Source organism: Leucoraja erinacea, chromosome 15 (assembly GCF_028641065.1).
Source record: "Leucoraja erinacea ecotype New England chromosome 15, Leri_hhj_1, whole genome shotgun sequence".
Lineage (NCBI taxonomy): Eukaryota > Metazoa > Chordata > Chondrichthyes > Rajiformes > Rajidae > Leucoraja > Leucoraja erinaceus.
Genome location: NC_073391.1, coordinates 4,357,622 through 4,377,826, shown reverse-complemented (window position 1 = coordinate 4,377,826; position 20,205 = coordinate 4,357,622). Strand labels below are relative to the sequence as shown.

The 20,205-nt window shown below is 43.8% G+C and overlaps 1 protein-coding gene across 4 annotated transcripts in view; it reads right to left on the bottom strand.

The window, feature by feature from the left end:
* The window catches only part of ide (insulin-degrading enzyme), a 166,214-nt gene that overhangs the window by 4,637 nt on the left and 141,372 nt on the right, over nucleotides 1–20,205 (bottom strand). For 3 of the 4 annotated variants that reach the window (XM_055646625.1, XM_055646624.1, XM_055646622.1), the window contains exons 21-24: nucleotides 9,953–10,225; nucleotides 8,563–8,624; nucleotides 5,318–5,390; nucleotides 3,525–3,631 (exon numbers count right to left, since the gene is read on the bottom strand). In XM_055646625.1, coding sequence (XP_055502600.1) covers nucleotides 3,525–3,631; nucleotides 5,318–5,390; nucleotides 8,563–8,624; nucleotides 9,953–10,225 — 515 coding nt within the window. The remainder of the gene's footprint in view (nucleotides 1–3,524; nucleotides 3,632–5,317; nucleotides 5,391–8,562; nucleotides 8,625–9,952; nucleotides 10,226–20,205) is intronic. The other variant, XM_055646623.1, reaches the window with a different exon arrangement.

The following is a 20,205-nucleotide window of genomic DNA, read 5'->3' as shown; positions in this document are numbered from 1 at the left end:
AATAACCTAATTATGTTTTGAATGAGACAAATGTTTAAAAAAATAATTTACACTGTTGTAAGGCTATTTATTTCTTAGTTTATATAGCATAGTGAAGGGTTAAGTGAGATTTGCATGTTTGTTTTCACCGTAATAGGAAAAATGGGTTTCCAAAAAACGAGTTCATGAGGCGATATAATCTAGTTATTCCCATTTATTTTTTTTTTTTTAATATCTTTCTATTAATATTTAATTCTCTAGTTTAATTATTTTCTGTTATAAATACTGATGTAAAGCAATTATTTGACACTTCACTTGCTTATTTTCATTTACAATATCACTGCTACCTAATACCATTTCGAAGGGCCTGAATTGGACCTGAACATCCTGCATATATTTTTGTTTCTCAGCAGAAGTGCTTCAGGTTTTGTGACTTGAACCTGTTGGGACAAATTCTACTTGCCATTTCTCAGCTGCATTCTGCTATTAGACTTGGCACAAAGTGCAAAAACAAAGCAAAGTATTGTCAAGATCCCTTGCCGTGTTAATCTTGGTCAGAATTCATGTCTGTTTTATTTGAATGGTGGTAACAACACTTAAATATAATGCCAATTAGCTTGATTGGGTTAACATTTACTTATTTAAAAGGTAATTTGGAATCCACACAGGTAAGGTAATATTAGAATTGTCCACTACCAATTACATCAAAACTTAGGTTAAATTAACTAATAATTGGAAGTTAATAACAGTTGTTACACTTAAGGATTAAAATAAAAATGCTTTTAGGCTAGATTTTAGGGGAAATTTATTATTTCCTTTTGTGCAGCATTTAAGATATTAGAAAGAAAACCACAAAATATATTTTTAAACCACAATTTTCCTGAAATAATTTAAGAACAAATTTGATAGGGGTGATGAAAACAACAATGGGCAGGGTCAAATAAGCTATGGAATAAAGAGCAATACGCAGAGAAAAAGAAAAAGAATAGAGGTAACTGTCAGAACAGGTACTATAAAAATGTTAGTCTGATTTTTGTTTGTTCAGCAAAATTTAAACCAGTTTAATTTCATACAATTTAGGATTGGGGGAATTTTAAGTTAATGGCAGATGTTAATTACAATAGAGAAGTAACAGACGTTTTATTGACATTGATTTAAATTTAAAGGTTGAGGAGTGATTCAATTTATACATTTAAAATAATGTAGCAATTTGCTACACACAAAGAAAGTATCTTCTGCTGGAGAAAAGTTAGAACAAGGAGGCATAAAATTACAGTTAGAACAGTTAGGAAAGAAATCAGGAAATAACTTTTCTGCAAACAGATGTCTCCAAGATTCTCCCCATCAGCTCTGGATACAGAATCAATTGAAGTTATTCATTTGCACATTTTGTGTTGTTGGGATTTTGAGATTTTGAAAATGAGTGAATTATTTAAATTGAGATCCGTTGTAACTTAAAAGAATGTCAGGATATGTGGGAAGCAGCCGAATGATTTACTCTTTTACTCCTAGAAAATCAACATTAATTTTTCTGAAAACTATTAGTTTATTGTTTTATATTTTTTCCAGTGTAAAATATATGGTTAAAGTTCAGTAGTTATGTTAGCTTTGATGGACATAGTTTGAAGTAACCTTCGAATGGAAACATGAGGAAATGGAACCTAATTTGGCAGATTAAAACTGGAATGTCAAAAGCACCAGGAGAAAATCAGGAGGAATTCTGTGGTTTAGGCAGCATCCACGGTGGGAATAGACAGGTGACATTTCGGATTGGAACCCTTTTTTCAGACTCCAGTTTGACTCGGAGTACCTTTAGCACTTTGTGTTTTGTTCAAGATTCCAGCATCTGCAGTTCTTTGCGTCTGCAATTGATCTTGTTCATTTTCAATTCACAAACCAAATCAGTTTCAGAAAACACGGAAACAGATCCTTCTGTGTCCATGCTGACTGTCAAGTGCCCATCTACAGTAATCTCATTTACCAGCACTTGGTCCAGAGCAATTGGTCCACTGGCAATTCAAGTCTCTTGATATTTCTCAAATGTATTCAGGAGGGGATGCTAGATTGCACTCTGGATTGTTGATAAGAGTTCTTCCCTAGATTCCTTGAAAATATCTTACCTAAAAACTATGTTCTCTAATTTTTTAAACACTTCTGTTGAAGGGAAAAGTTATCCACTATCTACCCTTTCTCTGCAACTCAAATTTAATATCTCTATTTTACCGCCTCAGCCTCGTCCACTGTAAAGAACCAAACACATCCTTTCTAGTTTTTCCTCATATCTACAACACTTCATGCCAAGCAACATCCTGATGAATGTCCTCTGCACCATCTCCAGTGCAGTGCAATATTCCTTCCTATAGTGTTGTGATTGGAGCTGCACAGACCTCCAGAAATGGCTTAACCAGGGCTTTGGAAAGCTGCACCATTACATTCTTGCTCCTACATTCCATTCCCAGACAAATAAAGCAAATATCCCATACACCTTTTTCACTACCTTATCAACCTGTGCTGCCACCTTCATGGAAGACTTGTACGCCAAGGTCTCTGTTCTTCAATACAATCTAGGGCTCTATCGTTCAATGTATAGTCCAACAATTACAGTCATCCCCAAAGTGCATCATCATGCAATGATCAATAGTTCCACCTGCCTTTACTGTCTTCATTTTACTAAGTCATGTAATCTAAGGTTATCCTCCTCCTTATAAACACCAGTTTTTGTGTCATCTTCAAAACTTCCTACATTCATTTCCAATATTTTATTATATGTTAAAACAAAGCCACTTTTCACCGTACTACACAACTGGTCACAGGATTGTAATCACAAAAACAACTCTCACCACTTCCTTCTGCTTCCTATTGACAATTTTGGATCTAGTGTGGCAGCTTACTTTGGATCCCATGGACTCTAATCTTTTAGACCAGTTTTTCATGTGGGACCTTTTCAAAGGCCTTGTACACATGTAGAACACTTCAATTGCACTGCCCTCATCAGCACATTTTGTTACATCTTCAAAAAATTAAACCAGCAGGGTGACACAGCGGTAGAGTTGCTGCCTTACGGCACCAGAGACCCAGGTTTGATCCTGACCACGGGTGCTGTCTGTACAGTGTTTGTAATTTTTTCCCTGTGACCAAGTGGGTTTTCTCCAGGTGCTCCAGTTTCCTCCAAAGATGGGCTTGGTTTTTAGGTTAACTGGCTTTGTAAATTGTCCCTGGTGTAAAGGATAGAACTGGTTTATGTGATCATTGGTCAGTGCAAACTTGGTGGGCTGCAAGGGCCTGTTTCCACTCCCTTTCTCTAAACTAAAGCAAACCAATCAGACAGGATTTCCCTCCAACAAAGTCATGCTTTATTTCATTAATCTCAGCCTTTCCAAGTATAGATTAATTGCGTCTTTCAAGAAATGTTTCCAATAACATTTTAATTTAGGCTCACAGGCCTGTCGTTATCAGGCTTATACCTGGCATTGTCTCAGTCTCCAAGGCATTTTCAAAATGGTGACAGAATTAAAAGGACAAGTGCGTTAAAAAAAATTACATACCTGAGGCAAAGGTGGTGCAGGACTCAAGTTGACATCATTTAGATAGGGAGCATGTTCAATAACAGGGCCTGGAATTACATTTGTATTCACATGCGAATGACTAATGGCTAAACAAGGAAGATTCAAAAACATTATAAAAGCAAAATTCATTGTTTTTATGTGTAATAAATGAATCAGTCGACTTAGTACAGAATTAAGATGTAGACCTATATCATTAAACAACTTTCAGGGTCACATGCTAAATGTGATTCCACACATCAAGATCGTGACTGTGGTTTAGTCAAAATTCTATTTTTTCAAAGAAATGCAAAAAGGACGTATATATGATGATTAAATGAAACATTCTGTATTTCAGCATTTTGTTTTTAAAATTAAAACTGGAGGTTAGGCAAACATTAATTAAATTTCAACTTATTTGTGTTATGAAGTGATCGTAATGGTGATAAATACTTGATCTGTACCAGTTAATAAATTATTCCTGGTTAAGCGAGCTATAGCAATATTAATTTGCATTATAAATGTAATTATAACTATATTCACGTTATTCCCTTTGTCATGTACACTGTGGATGGCTCAATTGTAATCATCCGGCTGACTGGTTCACACGCAACAAAGGCTTTTCACAGCACTTTGGTACATGTGACAATACACATAAACTCAAATTCAAGGTGCAAGTACACATTTTCAAAAGAGCATGGGTTGGACCATAAGTGAAGTTTTTAGGTTGAATTATAAGCATCCTGCAACCTTCGCAAACAGACTCAATTTTTACTCATTGCATTACAAAAAGTGCAAATATTCTTTCCAGGAAAATGGGAATAAAATCGCGAGAATGAATAAAAATAAGTTCTGTTATCAAGGAATACCCTTGTCATGTGCTACTACCAAAACAAAATTCAGGAGCATCAAATACAAAACATTGGTTGGACCATAACTGGACAGTGAAGTTTTTAGGTTGAATTATACACATCCTTTCTTTCAAGCTCTTCGGGTTCTTGGGAAAACACCTAGTATTTTGGCAAATGATTCTAGCAGCTGGTATGTCTCTGCAAACAGACTCAATTTTTACTCATTGAATTACAATATAAATTAAGGCAAATATTCTTTCCAGGAAAATAGGATAAGAATATTGCAATCTAATAGAGTCAAAATTAAAATATGATTAGATGGTGAATGAGATAAAAATATAGTTCTGTTATTGAACAGAAATTTGCTTAAAACTTAACAGCATGTGGTTCTGTCGGTGTTTGCTACTCTAGCACCAAAACAAAATTCAGGAATAAGGATTCTCAGGTACAAAAGTGCTGGAGAAACTCAATGCACTATGGATTGTTTTCACAACCCTTCAAGCTGCTGTAGGTGGGGGCAAACTGAAAGAGGAGGAGCCAAAGGGCTGGAATATGAGGCGCTGCAGGGGCTCCAAATTGGAGAAGTCAATGTTCAAGCTGCTGGGGTGCAAACTGCCCAAGCGGAATACGAGGTGCTGCTCCTCCAATTTCCGGTGGTGCTCACTCTGGCCATGGAGGAGGCCCAGGGCAGAAAGGTCGGAATGGGAAGGGGAGTTGAAGTGCTGAGCCACAGGGAGATCAGGTTGGTTAATGCGGACCAAGCGGAGGTGTTCGGCGAAACAATTGCCAAGCCTATGCTTGGTCTCACCCCTCTCATCCTTGTAAACTCCAGAATATTCAAGCCCATTCTCCATTCTCTCAGCATATGACAGTCCCGCCATCCCGGGAATTAACCTGGTATCCAGTTTCTACGAGTAAGTCTGTAAAAAATGTTCAGATACTCACAAGGATCCATGTCTCGGGACAGAACATGCACCGAGACCTTGTGCCTCCTAGAACCATCGACTGCTAGGAGCTCCTGCAAATGGAGAACAATTGGTCATTACACTGCAATAAGAAGTAATTTTCATGATGTTGAAAGGATTTTTTTAATGATCCGTCTTTTTAACAAGATTTTTGCCAACAGCGTTTACTGATCTGAAAAGTGTTTTTTTTACAATACTTAAGAAGCCCCACCATTAGATGCTTCAATGCTATAGCTCATTATCATCACCAGCATTAAAAAAAATATATTCATTTATAATTGTGGACATTGCTGGCAAAATGTGTTACAAGCATCTCCTATTGATCTCCATTGAAGCCAAGAATTTTCAGTCTGGAAAATAGGCAGAGGTAGAAATAGAAGTAGCCCTTCCAAGTTATACAGTTGGGAATTATATGAATGGTTTAGGTTAAAGCAGGCAAACAATGATCCTTATATTTAAAAATTCACTTATTGCTTTTATATTTATCCTTGCTTGAATTCTGCCACCTATGTTTCATTAATGTGGAATGGCCAAACTCTGACGCAGCTGAGTGTATTGCTGTCTCATAACACCAGTGCTGGAGATTCATCCTGCTCTCTGGAGCTGTCCACATGGAGCCTGCACATTCATTCCATGCTGGGTTGGAAGCCGAGTGCTCCCTACCCTGCATTTGTGCTAATAAATGAACAGGCCACTGTAAATAGCCTCTGGCGATGGGTGAATTGGGGATGTGTGGGTATGTGTTGAGAGGCATGCAAGAGATAGAATGCAGAATGGATTAATAATTCACCCTCAAGCTCCATTTCTAAGGTTTTCTGGCAGTGTTCCATTGTAATTTTCCAAAATAGTAATTAACTGCATTTTATCTGCCACCAAAGCCCGTATTTTTGTTATTGTGACTCATGCATTATTTGGGAAAAACATTAGCTTTTGCGTATCTTCAACCAAACAAAGCTGGCAATGATTGAAAATTGCAAGCCTTCTGCAAGAGCCAAGATTCAGGTTGACAATTACATTGGACGTGGCAAACAGCAGATTCTGAAGCCTTGCTTGTGGCAGCGGCTTGGCTGCAGTGATGAGATCTGGCAAAGATCACTAAAGATATATGAACTACTGAACTATGCCAATGCTATGCTGTGAATCTGTAAAAAGCAACCACTAAGTTGGTATTTCTTCTACAATCCTGGTGAATGCCCAAAGGAGAGCAGCTGTTTGGGTGGGTTTTTGTAGTGCTCCACTGAACAGCAAAGTTATCTTGTGGTTGGAGATGAATGTGGAACTCAGGATGAAGATATCGCATTTGGAAGAAATATATGGCATATGAATTAAAAGAACAAAGATAACATTCCTCGATTCAATGTTACAATTACACAGCTTTGCATGCACTTCCTGTAAGTTACTGTGGAATTTAATGCTTTCAAAAAGAGTGACAAAACAATTTGCTACTATCCACTGATGACGCAAGCCAAACAATTACATTCAAGGACAATCTTATCTCTCAGTGGAGATAATGAGCTCCATTATGTGAATATGTACATTAGGACAGAATTTGCGCCAAGGATCCCTGCTGTTGCTAGGTAACAGCTCGAGTCACATTTGTATTTTCATCTTTTTTTTAATGTGCAATCTGCTACATTTGCATATGAATACTGAATACATATTAAACCATTTTCTGCAAGGAATAAATTGGAAACCATTACATCGTTTGGGCTAAATATTGCTGTGTGACACAATGTAGAAAAAAATATTACCATGTGATAACCATGTCTAGTTCAGATATCAAATATGCTGCCAAGGTTACTTCCTGAATTAATAACTGCTGTAGTTTTTAATATAGGAGCACTAAATATCATCTGCTGCTGCAGCTAAAATTAGTCAGCAATTTAAAATGGCAGACCAATATCACTTGAAGCATTAAATATGGTGCACCTTTTATGTTTTGCAGGCTTTATAATCTAAGCAAGTGCAATTATCATATGAAAACAGAGCTTATTTCTGAAAACTATAATTTGGTACAGGGTAACCTACATATTGTGGCTTTGCATGGAACTGTGACGTTTTCAAATGCAACATGGATCTTCCAGTTTATCTTACAATGAGATATAATAATTACCAGATCACTGATTTACGGTAATTCAACATATCTATAAATAATTTATAACAAATTATTAATGCTACAAAATTGTAATACTTTCAGGCTTTAATATTTTAAAGACATTGGAAGTCATAACTACCAAGTCAAACTATATTTTCAATGTTATCAACCTTTTTGCCTACAAAGCTTCGGCCACTCAAAAAAATTATCAACTGCCGACTGAGAAATAAAAGGAAGTGGGGGACGGGTTAAAAATAAGAGAATAATTGGACAGTGTTGCAAGGGGACTTGTAAGGGATTGAAGCAGGAGGTGGGTGACTTGACATCAGTTGCACAGATGTTTTGAAGAGGGGGGAGAAAGAAGAGGGAGAAATTGGACACTCGGTAAGGAAATACAAAATATGGCACAGGCAGCATCTCAGGAGAGAAGGAATGGGTGACATTTCGGGTTGAGACCCTTCTTCAGACTGGAGGGCCTCGATCCGAAGCATCACCCATTTTTTCTCTCGAGAAATTTTGCAAGATAACATTTTGTGTCTATCTTCGATTTAAACCAGCATCTGCAGTTCTTTCCTACATATTCCTGAAAATGTTGCCTTTACAGTTTTTCAGCGCATACTATACTCTGGGAAAGTTGGGGAAAATAGTTTAAGATTGAAACTAATAAAGATTTGCTCTGTGTTTATACAGTGAGGTCACTCGCAGAGACGCGCGGGAGTAGTCCCATTGTGACGTCGCAAGCGAGCCAATCTTGTTTAGATTCAACGTTTTTTCAGATTTTTGAACATTTTGATTTATAACTCGAGAAAAAGCATGAATTTTTCAGATAAGACGATTTTGGACTCCATGGAAAAAATCTCTCCCGGAATAGGTCAAAATGTTACCGTTAGCGCGTCGTTTTTTCGAGAAGATGTGAATATACACACACACACACACACACATCCAAGATCATAGTTTTAATAATGATATGATGGAGAAGTCAACGTCTGCAGAAATATTATAAAAGGTCTCAGTTGACCTTGCAATTCATAACAAAACACACCTTCATGCAAGATGTGTGAAAATCTAAACAAATAATTCAAATAATTTCAATTTTCTGTTACTATATCGTAACATGAATGGTACCTTACCTTGCAGAAATGTATTATGTCCTCTTTAGTCAGCTTCTTTAGGTGTGCTACTTCAATGTTATCTGCAATCATAATTCAAGTACCCATTTAACATCACATTTAAGAACAAATACATTTCCTTGTTACAAAAGACATTCTCATTTTAAGCTAAGTTGGTTCAATTATGCTTTCTCATGATAACCAAGCATGGTTACATGTACGTTTCAGCTGAACTAAGACTTGCCAATGTGAGACAGAATTCAGCTTAACCAAATACAGTGATAAATTAATGTACTATATAAGGGAACACAACTAACCACATCAGCTTTCGAGTACAGGCATTCTATATTTTGTACCAGTGTGATATTGTGGTATTTTAAAGTGTTATATGGCTTTTAAATCAATAAATAAAAAATGCCAATTTTTTAATTGAATTATTTTATATTAAACTGGCACCGGTCTTAAAGTCCAGGTCCAGACCAGGATTGAGAAGAAAACTGGTGGAATTATGGCTTAAGCTTGCATGATTTAAATTTGTGGCACTAGCTACTGATTATTACAATTTGCTCCAATGTCATAACAAGATACGATTCCAACATTGTCACTTTTTGCTGCCAAAGAGAGCAACACCTCGTCAGAATAAACCCGAGGTGCTGTCATTCTACTATATTTATATTTTCTATTGGCCATCTATAAAGAATGAGCAGAGGCTTGAAAGGGAAGGATATCTCCCTTCTCTCTTGTCCGCAGGAAATAGGAAATAAATTGTAACTCTAACCCAATATTTGGCATATTCAAACAAAACCTAGTGACTTTCTATTTGTGTGAATCAGTGCTTCTAAAACTATTTCAGTGTCATTCACCCTTGAGTCTTTATCACAAAATTACATTCATCCTCGACTAAATTTTCTTATGTTTTTGGGTAATTTTTGTCTTATTCTATCCCTTGTGTATAATTTTATATGTAATTTATTTTGCCACATGAGCAAAAAACATAAATTAACTAATTTCTTTAGTGTTTACTTTGTTCAACTTTTTGAACTTCCTAAAAATAACTAGGAATTAAAAAAAAAAAAATTACCACTGGAGATGGAAAATCATTCTATTAGAATGATAAAACACCATTCCAACGTTTAAACACTGGGCTTCAGCCACATCCTACCCTTTCGGGCTTTGATTACTGCAGTTTTTTTCTTGGATAAATATATGAATAGATTATCATTCATCCTTCATTCACCCCTCTAGTTTCATTCATCCCCAAATAATTTCATTTGCCCTTGGGTTTAAGAAGCACTAGTGTAAATCACCATTTTATATTCTGATATTTTGAACCCTATGAACCATGCTAGCTTTAAATGCTGGTAATGTTACTAACATCCAAAGATTGTCAACAATGTTTATTTTATAATACCTCGATCAAAGTTGTATTGCTGAGAAATGATTTCACTCCAATGCTTAGCACACTCAGCCGAGAGTTTCTTTGGTTTGTCAAGTCGCCTTATCGCCAGAGCTTGAACGTGTTTCTGAAAAGCCTCCTCTGTCATCTCCTCTATATGCTTTTCCATAGTCTTTAGAAAAGCCTCAACTCTACTTTCCAGGTAGCTGGGAGGTCTTTCCGACTGGATGATAAAACGTAGTCCTTGAATGCCATTTGCTCGTCGTGGACCACTGAACACAATATAACCTGCCATGAAGGAAAGATGACTTCAAGTAAGCATAATTGTTTAAATTACATGTAAATCTAATGGGAATTCATTACTCATTATATAATTCAGAAGCTTGCAGAGATTAACACTGTAGGTTGCACAATCGCAAAATATTTAGCACATTTAACAAAATGATACATTTTATATTGAAAGTCCCATGCATTTGCATTTATATTTGTTCCCAGAGGGAACAAGGTAGATCTGGTTGCAAAGGATAAAGTGAAATGAAATATAAAAAGGAATAGAAGTTGGCCATTCAGCCGCTCAATCTGCTCCACTATCCTAAAGTGGTCGATACACCTCAGAATTCACCTAATCCATATCCTTTGCCCAGTTCATTAATCAGACATTTGCATTTCAATCTCAGTCATGACCATTTCAAATTACTTGCACCTACAGCCATTTGATAGTGTTGCAGATGCCCATGGTGAAAATAAAATAATTCTGATGTTACTCTTAAATTGTCTTCAGCAAGTAATTTCATTACCATATCAAAATCTCACTGACACTTTAATTTGATGAATTTAAAATTCACTCATCAATCATCTAAACTCAACTGAATGTAAACCAGCTTTATATATCCTCAAAATGAAGCGCTTTAAATGCCTGCTACATCTGCCCGTTTGTCTTGTAGTCTGTATTGTGGAGTGTCCAAGAATAATACTTCCTAACCCTGTCTGGCCTTGGGCGACTTCAGCCCACAGAAAGGTGGATGCCTCGTTTGCCTCGGTAACGATTTGGCAAATCAATCACTGGCGTCAAATTGCTCCCAAAATCTATGGTCCTGATCACGTTGACCTGTATCAGTAGGTAAAAGCAATTCATGGCTCAGTGGATGCCTGATTTCTGAGCCCGTCTCTTGCAATATGCAGACGCCGGGAAATTGTAGCAGATGTTAGTGCATTTGGCTTCCTTCCCTCCACTGATTCGGGCGTCATAGTTTACTTGGGCAGAGCTGAACACCAAATATACTTGGCCCATTCTTAGTCACGTGTGTGACCAAAAATTGTGGGGGAAATTGTGGAATACATCTCTTCTAATTCTGAAAGCATTACGGGTATATTGTTTTGTCCTAGGATTCGAATTTTTTCAAAGTTTATCAAGTGAAATATTTATGTTATGCTGACAATATTTGTTTAGGGTCAGAGGTCAAATACGACTGGCCACATGTGTGACCTCACACGGAAATATTTTTATCTTACAAACTCGTGAATTTAAAAAAGCTAGACTGTTCATATCTTTAGCAGACATGTATTATAGTTCTGCAGGTAGGAAAATAGCAATGAATTAGATTAATCTCTTACGATAATTTTTTAATGTATTACTTTATGTGATGCCGTTTGGTAACGTGTGTGACATTTTGGTTCACTTTCCAAAGAATGGCCCACTTATTAACTGCTTCCTAAGGTTTACACCCGCTATGGTTGGTGTATGCTGGCACCGAGGCCAAATGAATAAAATTTTGCTTCGCATAGAACCTTACACAAGCTCTCTCCTAGAAAATTGGAATTTAAGTTAAGAAAAAAAATCCCTTTTTGAAATATGTTGGTAATTGGAAATCTCAAACTCATCTCGGAATTGTTCTATGAGGAAATATTAACTTTGGCAGGCTGAAATAATATTATTGGCGTTGTTTACCTTCTGGCCTTCTTCTACTGTGTTGACAAAGTGCTTAGAATTAAAAGGAAGTACTACGTTGGAACTATTGCTTGCAGTTGTTTAATTTACCAATTCAATTTAATAATTGAATCAATATGTGGATTAAGTATCTATCTATCTATCTATTCTATCTTCTATCTATTATTATATAAAAGTCTGTGGCTGCCGCCTGCCGTCCGTCCAATTGCCTTTTGATCCGTTGACGGCTGCTCCTTCCTATCAGCTTCCAACACACTTCAAAACAAAGTTGCAAGACAGGAACACTCTGAGCTTTTCACTGCTGTAGCAGGCAGGGGAGGTGCAATTGGAATTTTTTTTTAATCCACTGCTGAGGGAGGCAGGGGAGTGCTGGAATCTTACATTTGGGAACGGCTTCAGTTCCGTTGGAGGAGACGGGTGCATGCTGGAATATTGGGTTGGGGGATCACACCATTGGGGGAGCAGACCCAACGGGTCTGCACTTGGTCTAGTTAATATATAAAACTCTCGTGCCATCCGACCGACTGCCGTCCGGCGCCCTTCCTGCCTTTCCATTCGTTCCCGCCGTGCGATGTCACAATGCCTGGTGCTCGCAGACGTCCAATCGCGATTCCCGACGCTCGCAGACGTCCAATCGGAATGGATCCATTTACATGTAAGGCTTCCGGCCGCATTTCTTCCTTTGATTCCCTGCAACTCCGAAACCAGACGCAGAATCGCCGACATCTTTTCCATTTCGGTAGAGATTCCAGTTTTCTTTCTAAGTATTCGCTCCTCATTACATTTCGTCGTGTTTAAGTACACGTTTTTAATCAAATCCTTCACCCCCACCCCAATATTTCAAAAATAAACTGGCTTCTCACCCATAGAAGCAGCACCAGCCCTAGCCCCTGATGAATGTTCCATCGTGTGATGTCACAATGCCCAATGTTCACATATGTCCAATCGGAATGGAATCATTTACATATGCCTTTGCAGGAGCCCCAGCCCATGGTGAACGTTCCATCGTGTGGCCACAATGCCCGATGCTCAAATACATTGTTGCCATAGAGGGAGAGAAGGTTCACCAGACTGATTCCTGGAATGTCAGGACTTTCAAATGAAGAAAGACAGGATAGACTCGCCTTGTACTCGCTAGATTTTAGAAGATTGAGGGGGTATCTTATAGAAACGTTTAAAATTCTTAAGGGGTTGGACAGGCTAGATGCAGGAAGATTGTTCCGGATGTTGGGGAAGACCAGAACAGGGGGTCACAGTTTAAGGATAAGGGGGAAATTCTTTAGGACAGAGATGAGAAAAACATTTTTCACACAGAGAGTGGTGAATCTCTGGAATTCTCTGCCACAGAAGGTAGTTGAGGTCAGTTCATTGGCTATATTTAAGAGGGAGTTAGATGTGGCCCTTGTGGCTAAAGGGATCAGGGGGTATGGAGAGAAGGCAGGTACAGGATACTGAGTTGGATGATTAGCCATGATCATATTGAATGGTGGTGCAGGTTAGAAGGGCCGAATGGCCTACTCCTGCACTTAATTTCTATGTTTCTATCTCCTCACCCTCTCCCCCACCCCCTTCCACTCTACCCCACCCCTTTCCCTCTCTCTCCCCCCCGCCCCCCTTCACCCTACTCCTCCTCTGTCCCTCTTCCACCACTCCCCCTACCCCTCCCTCCCCACTCTTCCCACTTCTCTCCCCTTACCCCACCCCCTCTCCCCCCCCACCCCTCTCTCTCCCTCTCCCTTCCCCTCTCTCCCCCACCCCTTCCTCCTACCCCTCTGTTCCTCTTCCACCACTCCCCATCCCTCTTCCACCACTCCCGCTACCCCTCCCTTCCCCCCCCCCCCCTCTCTTCCACTCTCCTCTCCCTCTCCTCTCCTCTCCCCTCTCCCTCTCTCCTCACCCCCTCCCTCCCCCATCCCTCTCCCCCCCCCCCCCTCCCCCCCCCACTGCCCCTCCCCCTTCCCCCCCCCCCCTTCCCGCCACTCCCCCCTACCCCTCTCACTCCCTCCTCCCTCCCCACTCTCTCCCCTCCCCCTACTCTCCCTCCCCACTCTTTCCCCTCTCTCCCCCAACCCCCCCACCCTCTCCCCATCATCCCATCCCTCTCTCACCCCCTACCCCGCTCTCCTTTCTCTCTCCAAATCTGTCCCTTTCCTCCTCCTCCCCCCCCTCCCCTTTTCCCCATCCCCCCCCTCCCCCCACCTGTGTGTTTGGGGGGTGGTTAATGTGAGTGTGATGCCACAGCCCCCCCCCCGCACGCCGTTGGGGAAACAGACCCAACGGGTCTGCACTTGGTCTAGTTAATATATAAAACTCTCGTGCCATCCGACCGACTGCCGTCCGGAGCCCTTCCTGCCTTTCGATTCGTTCCCGCCGTGCGATGTCACAATGCCCGATGCTCGCAGACGTCCACTCGCGATGCCCGACGCTCGCAGACGTCCAATCGGAATGGATCCATTTACATGTACGGCTTCCGGCCGCATTTCTTCCTTTGATTCCCTGCAACTCCGAAACCAGACGCAGAATCGCCGACATCTTTTCCATTTCGGTAGAGATTTCACTTTTCTTTCTAAATATCCGCTCCTCATTACATTTCGTCGTGTTTAAGTACACGTTTTTAATCAAATCCTTCACCCCCCCCCCAATATTTTTCAAAAATAAACTGGCTTCTCACCCATAGAAGCAGCACCAGCCCTAGCCCCTGATGAATGTTCCATCGTGTGATGTCACAATGCCCAATGTTCACATATGTCCAATCGGAATGGAATCATTTACATATGCCTTTGCAGGAGCCCCAGCCCATGGTGAACGTTCCATCGTGTGGCCACAATGCCCGATGCTCAAATACATTGTTGCCATAGAGGGAGAGAAGGTTCACCAGACTGATTCCTGGAATGTCAGGACTTTCAAATGAAGAAAGACAGGATAGACTCGCCTTGTACTCGCTAGATTTTAGAAGATTGAGGGGGTATCTTATAGAAACGTTTAAAATTCTTAAGGGGTTGGACAGGCTAGATGCAGGAAGATTGTTCCGGATGTTGGGGAAGACCAGAACAAGGGGTCACAGTTTAAAGGATAAGGGGGAAATCCTTTAGGACAGAGATGAGAAAAACATTTTTCACACAGAGAGTGGTGAATCTCTGGAATTCTCTGCCACAGAAGGTAGTTGAGGTCAGTTCATTGGCTATACTTACGAGGGAGTTATCTGTGGCCCTTGTGGTTAAAGGGATCAGGGGGTATGGAGAGAAGGCAGGAACAGGATACTGAGTTGGATGATCAGCCATGATCGCATTGAATGGCGGTGCAGACTAGAAGGGCCGAATGGCCTACTCCTGCACTTAATTTCTATGTTTCTATCTCTCCTCACCCTCTCCCCCCCACCCCCTTCCATCTCTACCCCACCCCCTTCCTCTCTCCCCCCCCTCCCTTCACCCTACTCCTCTGTCCCTCTTCCACCCCTCCCCCTCCCCCTCCCCCCCCCCTCTTCCCCTTCTCTCCCCTTACCCCACCCCTCTCCCCCCCACCCCTCTCTTCCCCTCCCTTCCCCCTTCCTCTCTCCCCCCCCCCCTTTCCTCCTACCCCTCTGTTCCTCTTCCACCACTCCCCATCCCCTCTTCCCCACTCTCCCGCTACCCCTCCCTTCCTCCCCACTCCCCACTCTCCACCCCTTCTCTCCCCCCTCTCTCCTCCCCCCTCCCTCTCCTCACCCCTCTCTCTTTCCATCCCTCTCTCCCCCCCCCCCTCTCCCCAGCCCTCTTCCATCACTCCCCCTACCCCTCTCCTCCTCCTCCCTCCCCCCTCTCCCCCTTCCCCCCCCTCTCTCCCTCCCCCCCTCTTTCCCCTCCCTCTCTCCCCCAACCCCCCCACATCTCTCTCCCCCTCCCCCTCTCACCCCCTACCCCGCTCTCCTTTCTCTCCCAAATCTGTCCCGTTTCCTCCTCCTCTCCTCCTCCCCTTTTCTCATCCCCCCTCCCCCCACCTGTGTGTTTGGGGGGTGGTTAAGGTTGGTATGATGCCACAGCCCCCCCCCCGCACGCCGTTGGGGAAACAGACCCAACGGGTCTGCACTTGGTCTAGTTAATATATAAAACTCTCGTGCCATCCGACCGACTGCCGTCCGGAGCCCTTCCTGCCTTTCGATTCGTTCCCGCCGTGCGATGTCACAATGCCCGATGCTCGCAGACGTCCAATCGCGATGCCCGACGCTCGCAGACGTCCAATCGGAATGGATCCATTTACATGTACGGCTTCCGGCCGCATTTCTTCCTTTGATTCCCTGCAACTCCGAAACCAGACGCAGAATCGCCGACATCTTTTCCATTTCGGTAGAGATTTCACTTTTCTTTCTAAATATCCGCTCCTCATTACATTTCGTCGTGTTTAAGTACACGTTTTTAATCAAATCCTTCACCCCCCCCCCCCCCCCCCAATATTTCAAAAATAAACTGGCTTCTCACCCATAGAAGCAGCACCAGCCCTAGCCCCTGATGAATGTTCCATCGTGTGATGTCACAATGCCCAATGTTCACATATGTCCAATCGGAATGGATTCATTTACATATGCCTTTGCAGGAGCCCCAGCCCATGGTGAACGTTCCATCGTGTGGTCACAATGCCCGATGCTCAAATACATTGTTGCCATAGAGGGAGAGAAGGTTCACCAGACTGATTCCTGGAATGTCAGGACTTTCAAATGAAGAAAGACTGGATAGACTCGCCTTGTACTCGCTAGATTTTAGAAGATTGAGGGGGTATCTTATAGATACGTATAAAATTCTTAAGGGGTTGGACAGGGTAGATGCTGGAAGATTGTTCCGGATGTTGGGGAAGACCAGAACAGGGGGTCACAGTTTAAGGATAAGGGGTAAATCCTTTAGGACAGAGATGAGAAAAACATTTTTCACACAGAGAGTGGTGAATCTCTGGAATTCTCTGCCACAGAAGGTAGTTGAGGTCAGTTCATTGGCTATATTTAAGAGGGAGTTAGATGTGGCCCTTGTGGCTAAAGGGATCAGTGGGTATGAAGAGAAGGCAGGTACAGGATACTGAGTTGGATGATCAGCCATGATCATCTTGAATGGCGGTGCAGGCTAGAAGGGCCGAATGGCCTACTCCTGCACTTAATTTCTATGTTTCCCTCTCCTCTCTCCCTCCCTCTCCCACCCATCACTCTCTCCCCCACCCCCTTCCCTCTCTACCCCACCCCCCTCCCCTACCCCTACCACTCTGTCCCTCTTCCACCAGTCCCTCTACCCCTCCCTCCCCACTCTCCCACCTCTCCCCTTACCCCACCCCTCTCTCCTCCCTCTCTCACCCCTCTTCTCTTCCCCTCCCTGTCACACCCCTTCACCTACCCCCCTTCTGACCCTCTTCCACCACACCCCCGTCCCTCTTCCACCACTCCCCGCTACCCCCCTCCCTCTCCCATCCCACCTCTCTCTTCTCTCCCCCTCCCTTCTCTCCTCACCCCCTCCCTCCTCCCTCTCCCCCACCCCTTCCCTCTCTCTAAGGGGCCCCCTTCCCTCTCTCCTCTCCCCCCCCCCCATCCCCTGTCCCCCTTCCATCCCTTCTCCCCCTACCCCTCCCCCTCTTCCACTTCTCTCCCCTTACCCCACCCGTCTCCCCCTCTCTCCCTCTCTCCCCCTTCCCCCTACCCCCTCTGTCCCTTCCTTCCACCCCACTCCCCCTCCCTCTTTCCACCACTCCTGCCCCCCCCCCCTCTCCCCCTCCCTCCCCACTCTTCCACTTCTCTCTCCCCACCACACTCTTTCCCCTCTCTCCCCCCACCCCTCTCCCTCCCCTCTCCCCCTCTCCACCCCTCCCTCCACATTCTTCCCCCCTCCCTCCCTCCTCATTCCTTACCGTGCACAGTCTCTGTCTTTAAGAAGGAACTACAGATGCTGGAAAATCGAAGGAAGACATAAAAAAAACTGGATAAACTCAGCGTGTGCGGCAGCATCTATGGAGCGAATTGAATGGTCAACGTTTTTGGCCGAAACCCGGAAGAAGGGTTTCGGCCAAAAACGTTGCCCTTTTCCATCAGTCCATAGATGCTGCTGCACCCGCTGAGTTTATCCAGCTTTTTTTTTGTTGTACAAGCCTCTCTCTCACTCTGCCCTTCCCTCTCTCGCATCATGCACGCCCGCTCCAACCCCTCCCCCCCCACTTCACCTCTCTCCCCCATCCTCTCCCACCCCTCTTCTCCCCCCCCCCCCCCTCCCCCCCTCCCTCCACCCTCATCCTCCCCTTCCTCACATAATATTTTTTGTGGGGGCGGGTCCACAGTGTGTGTGTGACTCTTTGTGGAGGCGGCCACGCGCTCTCTATTCAAGAAGACGTTCATCTGTTTGTGGAGGCGCGTGCATAGTATGTGATCAAAGATCTTATAGCGGAGCTCTCCACTACAAGATCTTTGTGTGTGACGACACACGCTCCCCCCCCCCCCTTTGGTGCAGGAGGCGCGCACAGCATTTGAACGCTCAGCGATTATTCAAATCCTTCACTAACCGTCATTCTGACTTTGCTTGTGAAGAGAAAAGTCCTGAATTGCATTTGTCTGATGCAGGAAGATTGTTCCCGATGTTGGGGAAGTCCAGGACAAGCGGGACACAGTTTAAGGATAAAGGGGAAATCCTTTAGTACTGAGATGAGAATAACATTTTTCACACAGAGAGTGGTGATTCTCTGGAATTCTCTGCCACAGAAGGTAGTTGAGGCCAGTTCATTGGCTATATTTAAGAGGGAGTTAGATGTGGCCCTTGTGGCTAAAGGGATCAGGGGGTATGGAGAGAAGGCAGGTACAGGATACTGAGTTGGATGATCAGCCATGATCATATTGAATGGTGGTGCAGGCTCAAAGGGCCAAATGGCCTACTACTGCACTTAATTTCTACGTTTCCCTCTCCTCACCCCTCTCCCTCCCATCCCTCTCTCCGCCACCCCCCTTCCCTCTCTACCCCACCCCTTCCCTCTCTCCACCTGCCCCCTTCCTCCTACCCCTCTGTCCCTCTTCCATCACTCCCCCTACCCCTCTCCTCCCCCTCCCCACTCCTCCCCCTTCCCCCTCCACTCTCCCCTCCCCACTCTTTCCCCTCTCTCCCCCCCCACCCCTCTCCCTCCCTCCTCCCCTCCCTCCCCCACATCTCTCTCCCCCCCCCTCTCCCCACCCCCTACCCCGCTCTCCTTTCCCTCCCAAATCTGTCCCGTTTCCTCCTCCTCTCCACTCCCCTCCCCTCTTCTCACCACCCCCTCCCCCCCCCCACCTGTGAGTTTGGGGGGTGGTTAATTGAGTGTGATGCCGCAGCCCCCCCCCCCCCCCCCCCCCCCCCGCAAACGCCGTTGGGGAAACAGACCCAACGGGTGTGCACTTGGTCTAGTTATTATATAAAAGTCTGTGGCTGTCGCCTGCCGTCCGTCCGTCCGGCTGTTGGCTGCCTTTCTTCCTTTTGATTCGTTCCATCGTGTGATGTCACAATGCCCAATGTTCACATATGTCCAATCGGAATGGATTCATTTACATATGCCTTTGCAGGAGCACCAGCACATGGTGAACATTCCATTGTGTGATGTCACAATGCCCAATGCTCAAAGACATTCTTGCCATAGAGGGAGCACAGAGAAGGTTCACCAGACTGATTCCTGGGATGTCAGGACTTTCATATGAAGAAAGACTGGATAGACTCGGCTTGCACTCGCTAGATTTTAGAAGATTGAGGGGGGATCTTATAGAAACCGATGTTGGGGAAGTCCAGAACAAGGGGTCACATTTTAAGGATAAGGGGGAAATCTTTTAGGACCGAGATGAGAAAAACATTTTTCTCACAGAGAGTGGTGAATCTCTGGAATTCACTGCCACAGAAGGTAGTTGAGGCCTGTTCATTGGCTATATTTAAGAGGGAGTTAGATGTGGCCCTTGTGGCTAAAGGGATCAGGGGGTGTGGAGAGAAGGCAGGTACAGGATACTGAGTTGGATAATCAGCCATGATCATATTGAATGGCGGTGCAGGCTCGAAGGGCCGAATGGCCTACTCCTGCACCCAATTTCTATGTTTCTAAGTGTCTCTCTTCTCACTCCCTCTCCCACCCATCCCTCTCTCCCCCACCCCCCTTCACTCTCTACGCCAGCCCCTTCCCTCTCTCCCCCCGCCCCCTTCCCCTCTGTCCCTCTTCCACCACTCCCCCTACTTCTCCCTCCCCACTCTTCCACTTCTCTCCCTCACACCCACCCCTTCCCCCTACCCCTCAGACCCCTCCCCACTCTTCCACCCCTCCCCACTATCCCTCCCCACTCTTCCCCCCCTCTCCCCCCCCCTCCACTCTTCCC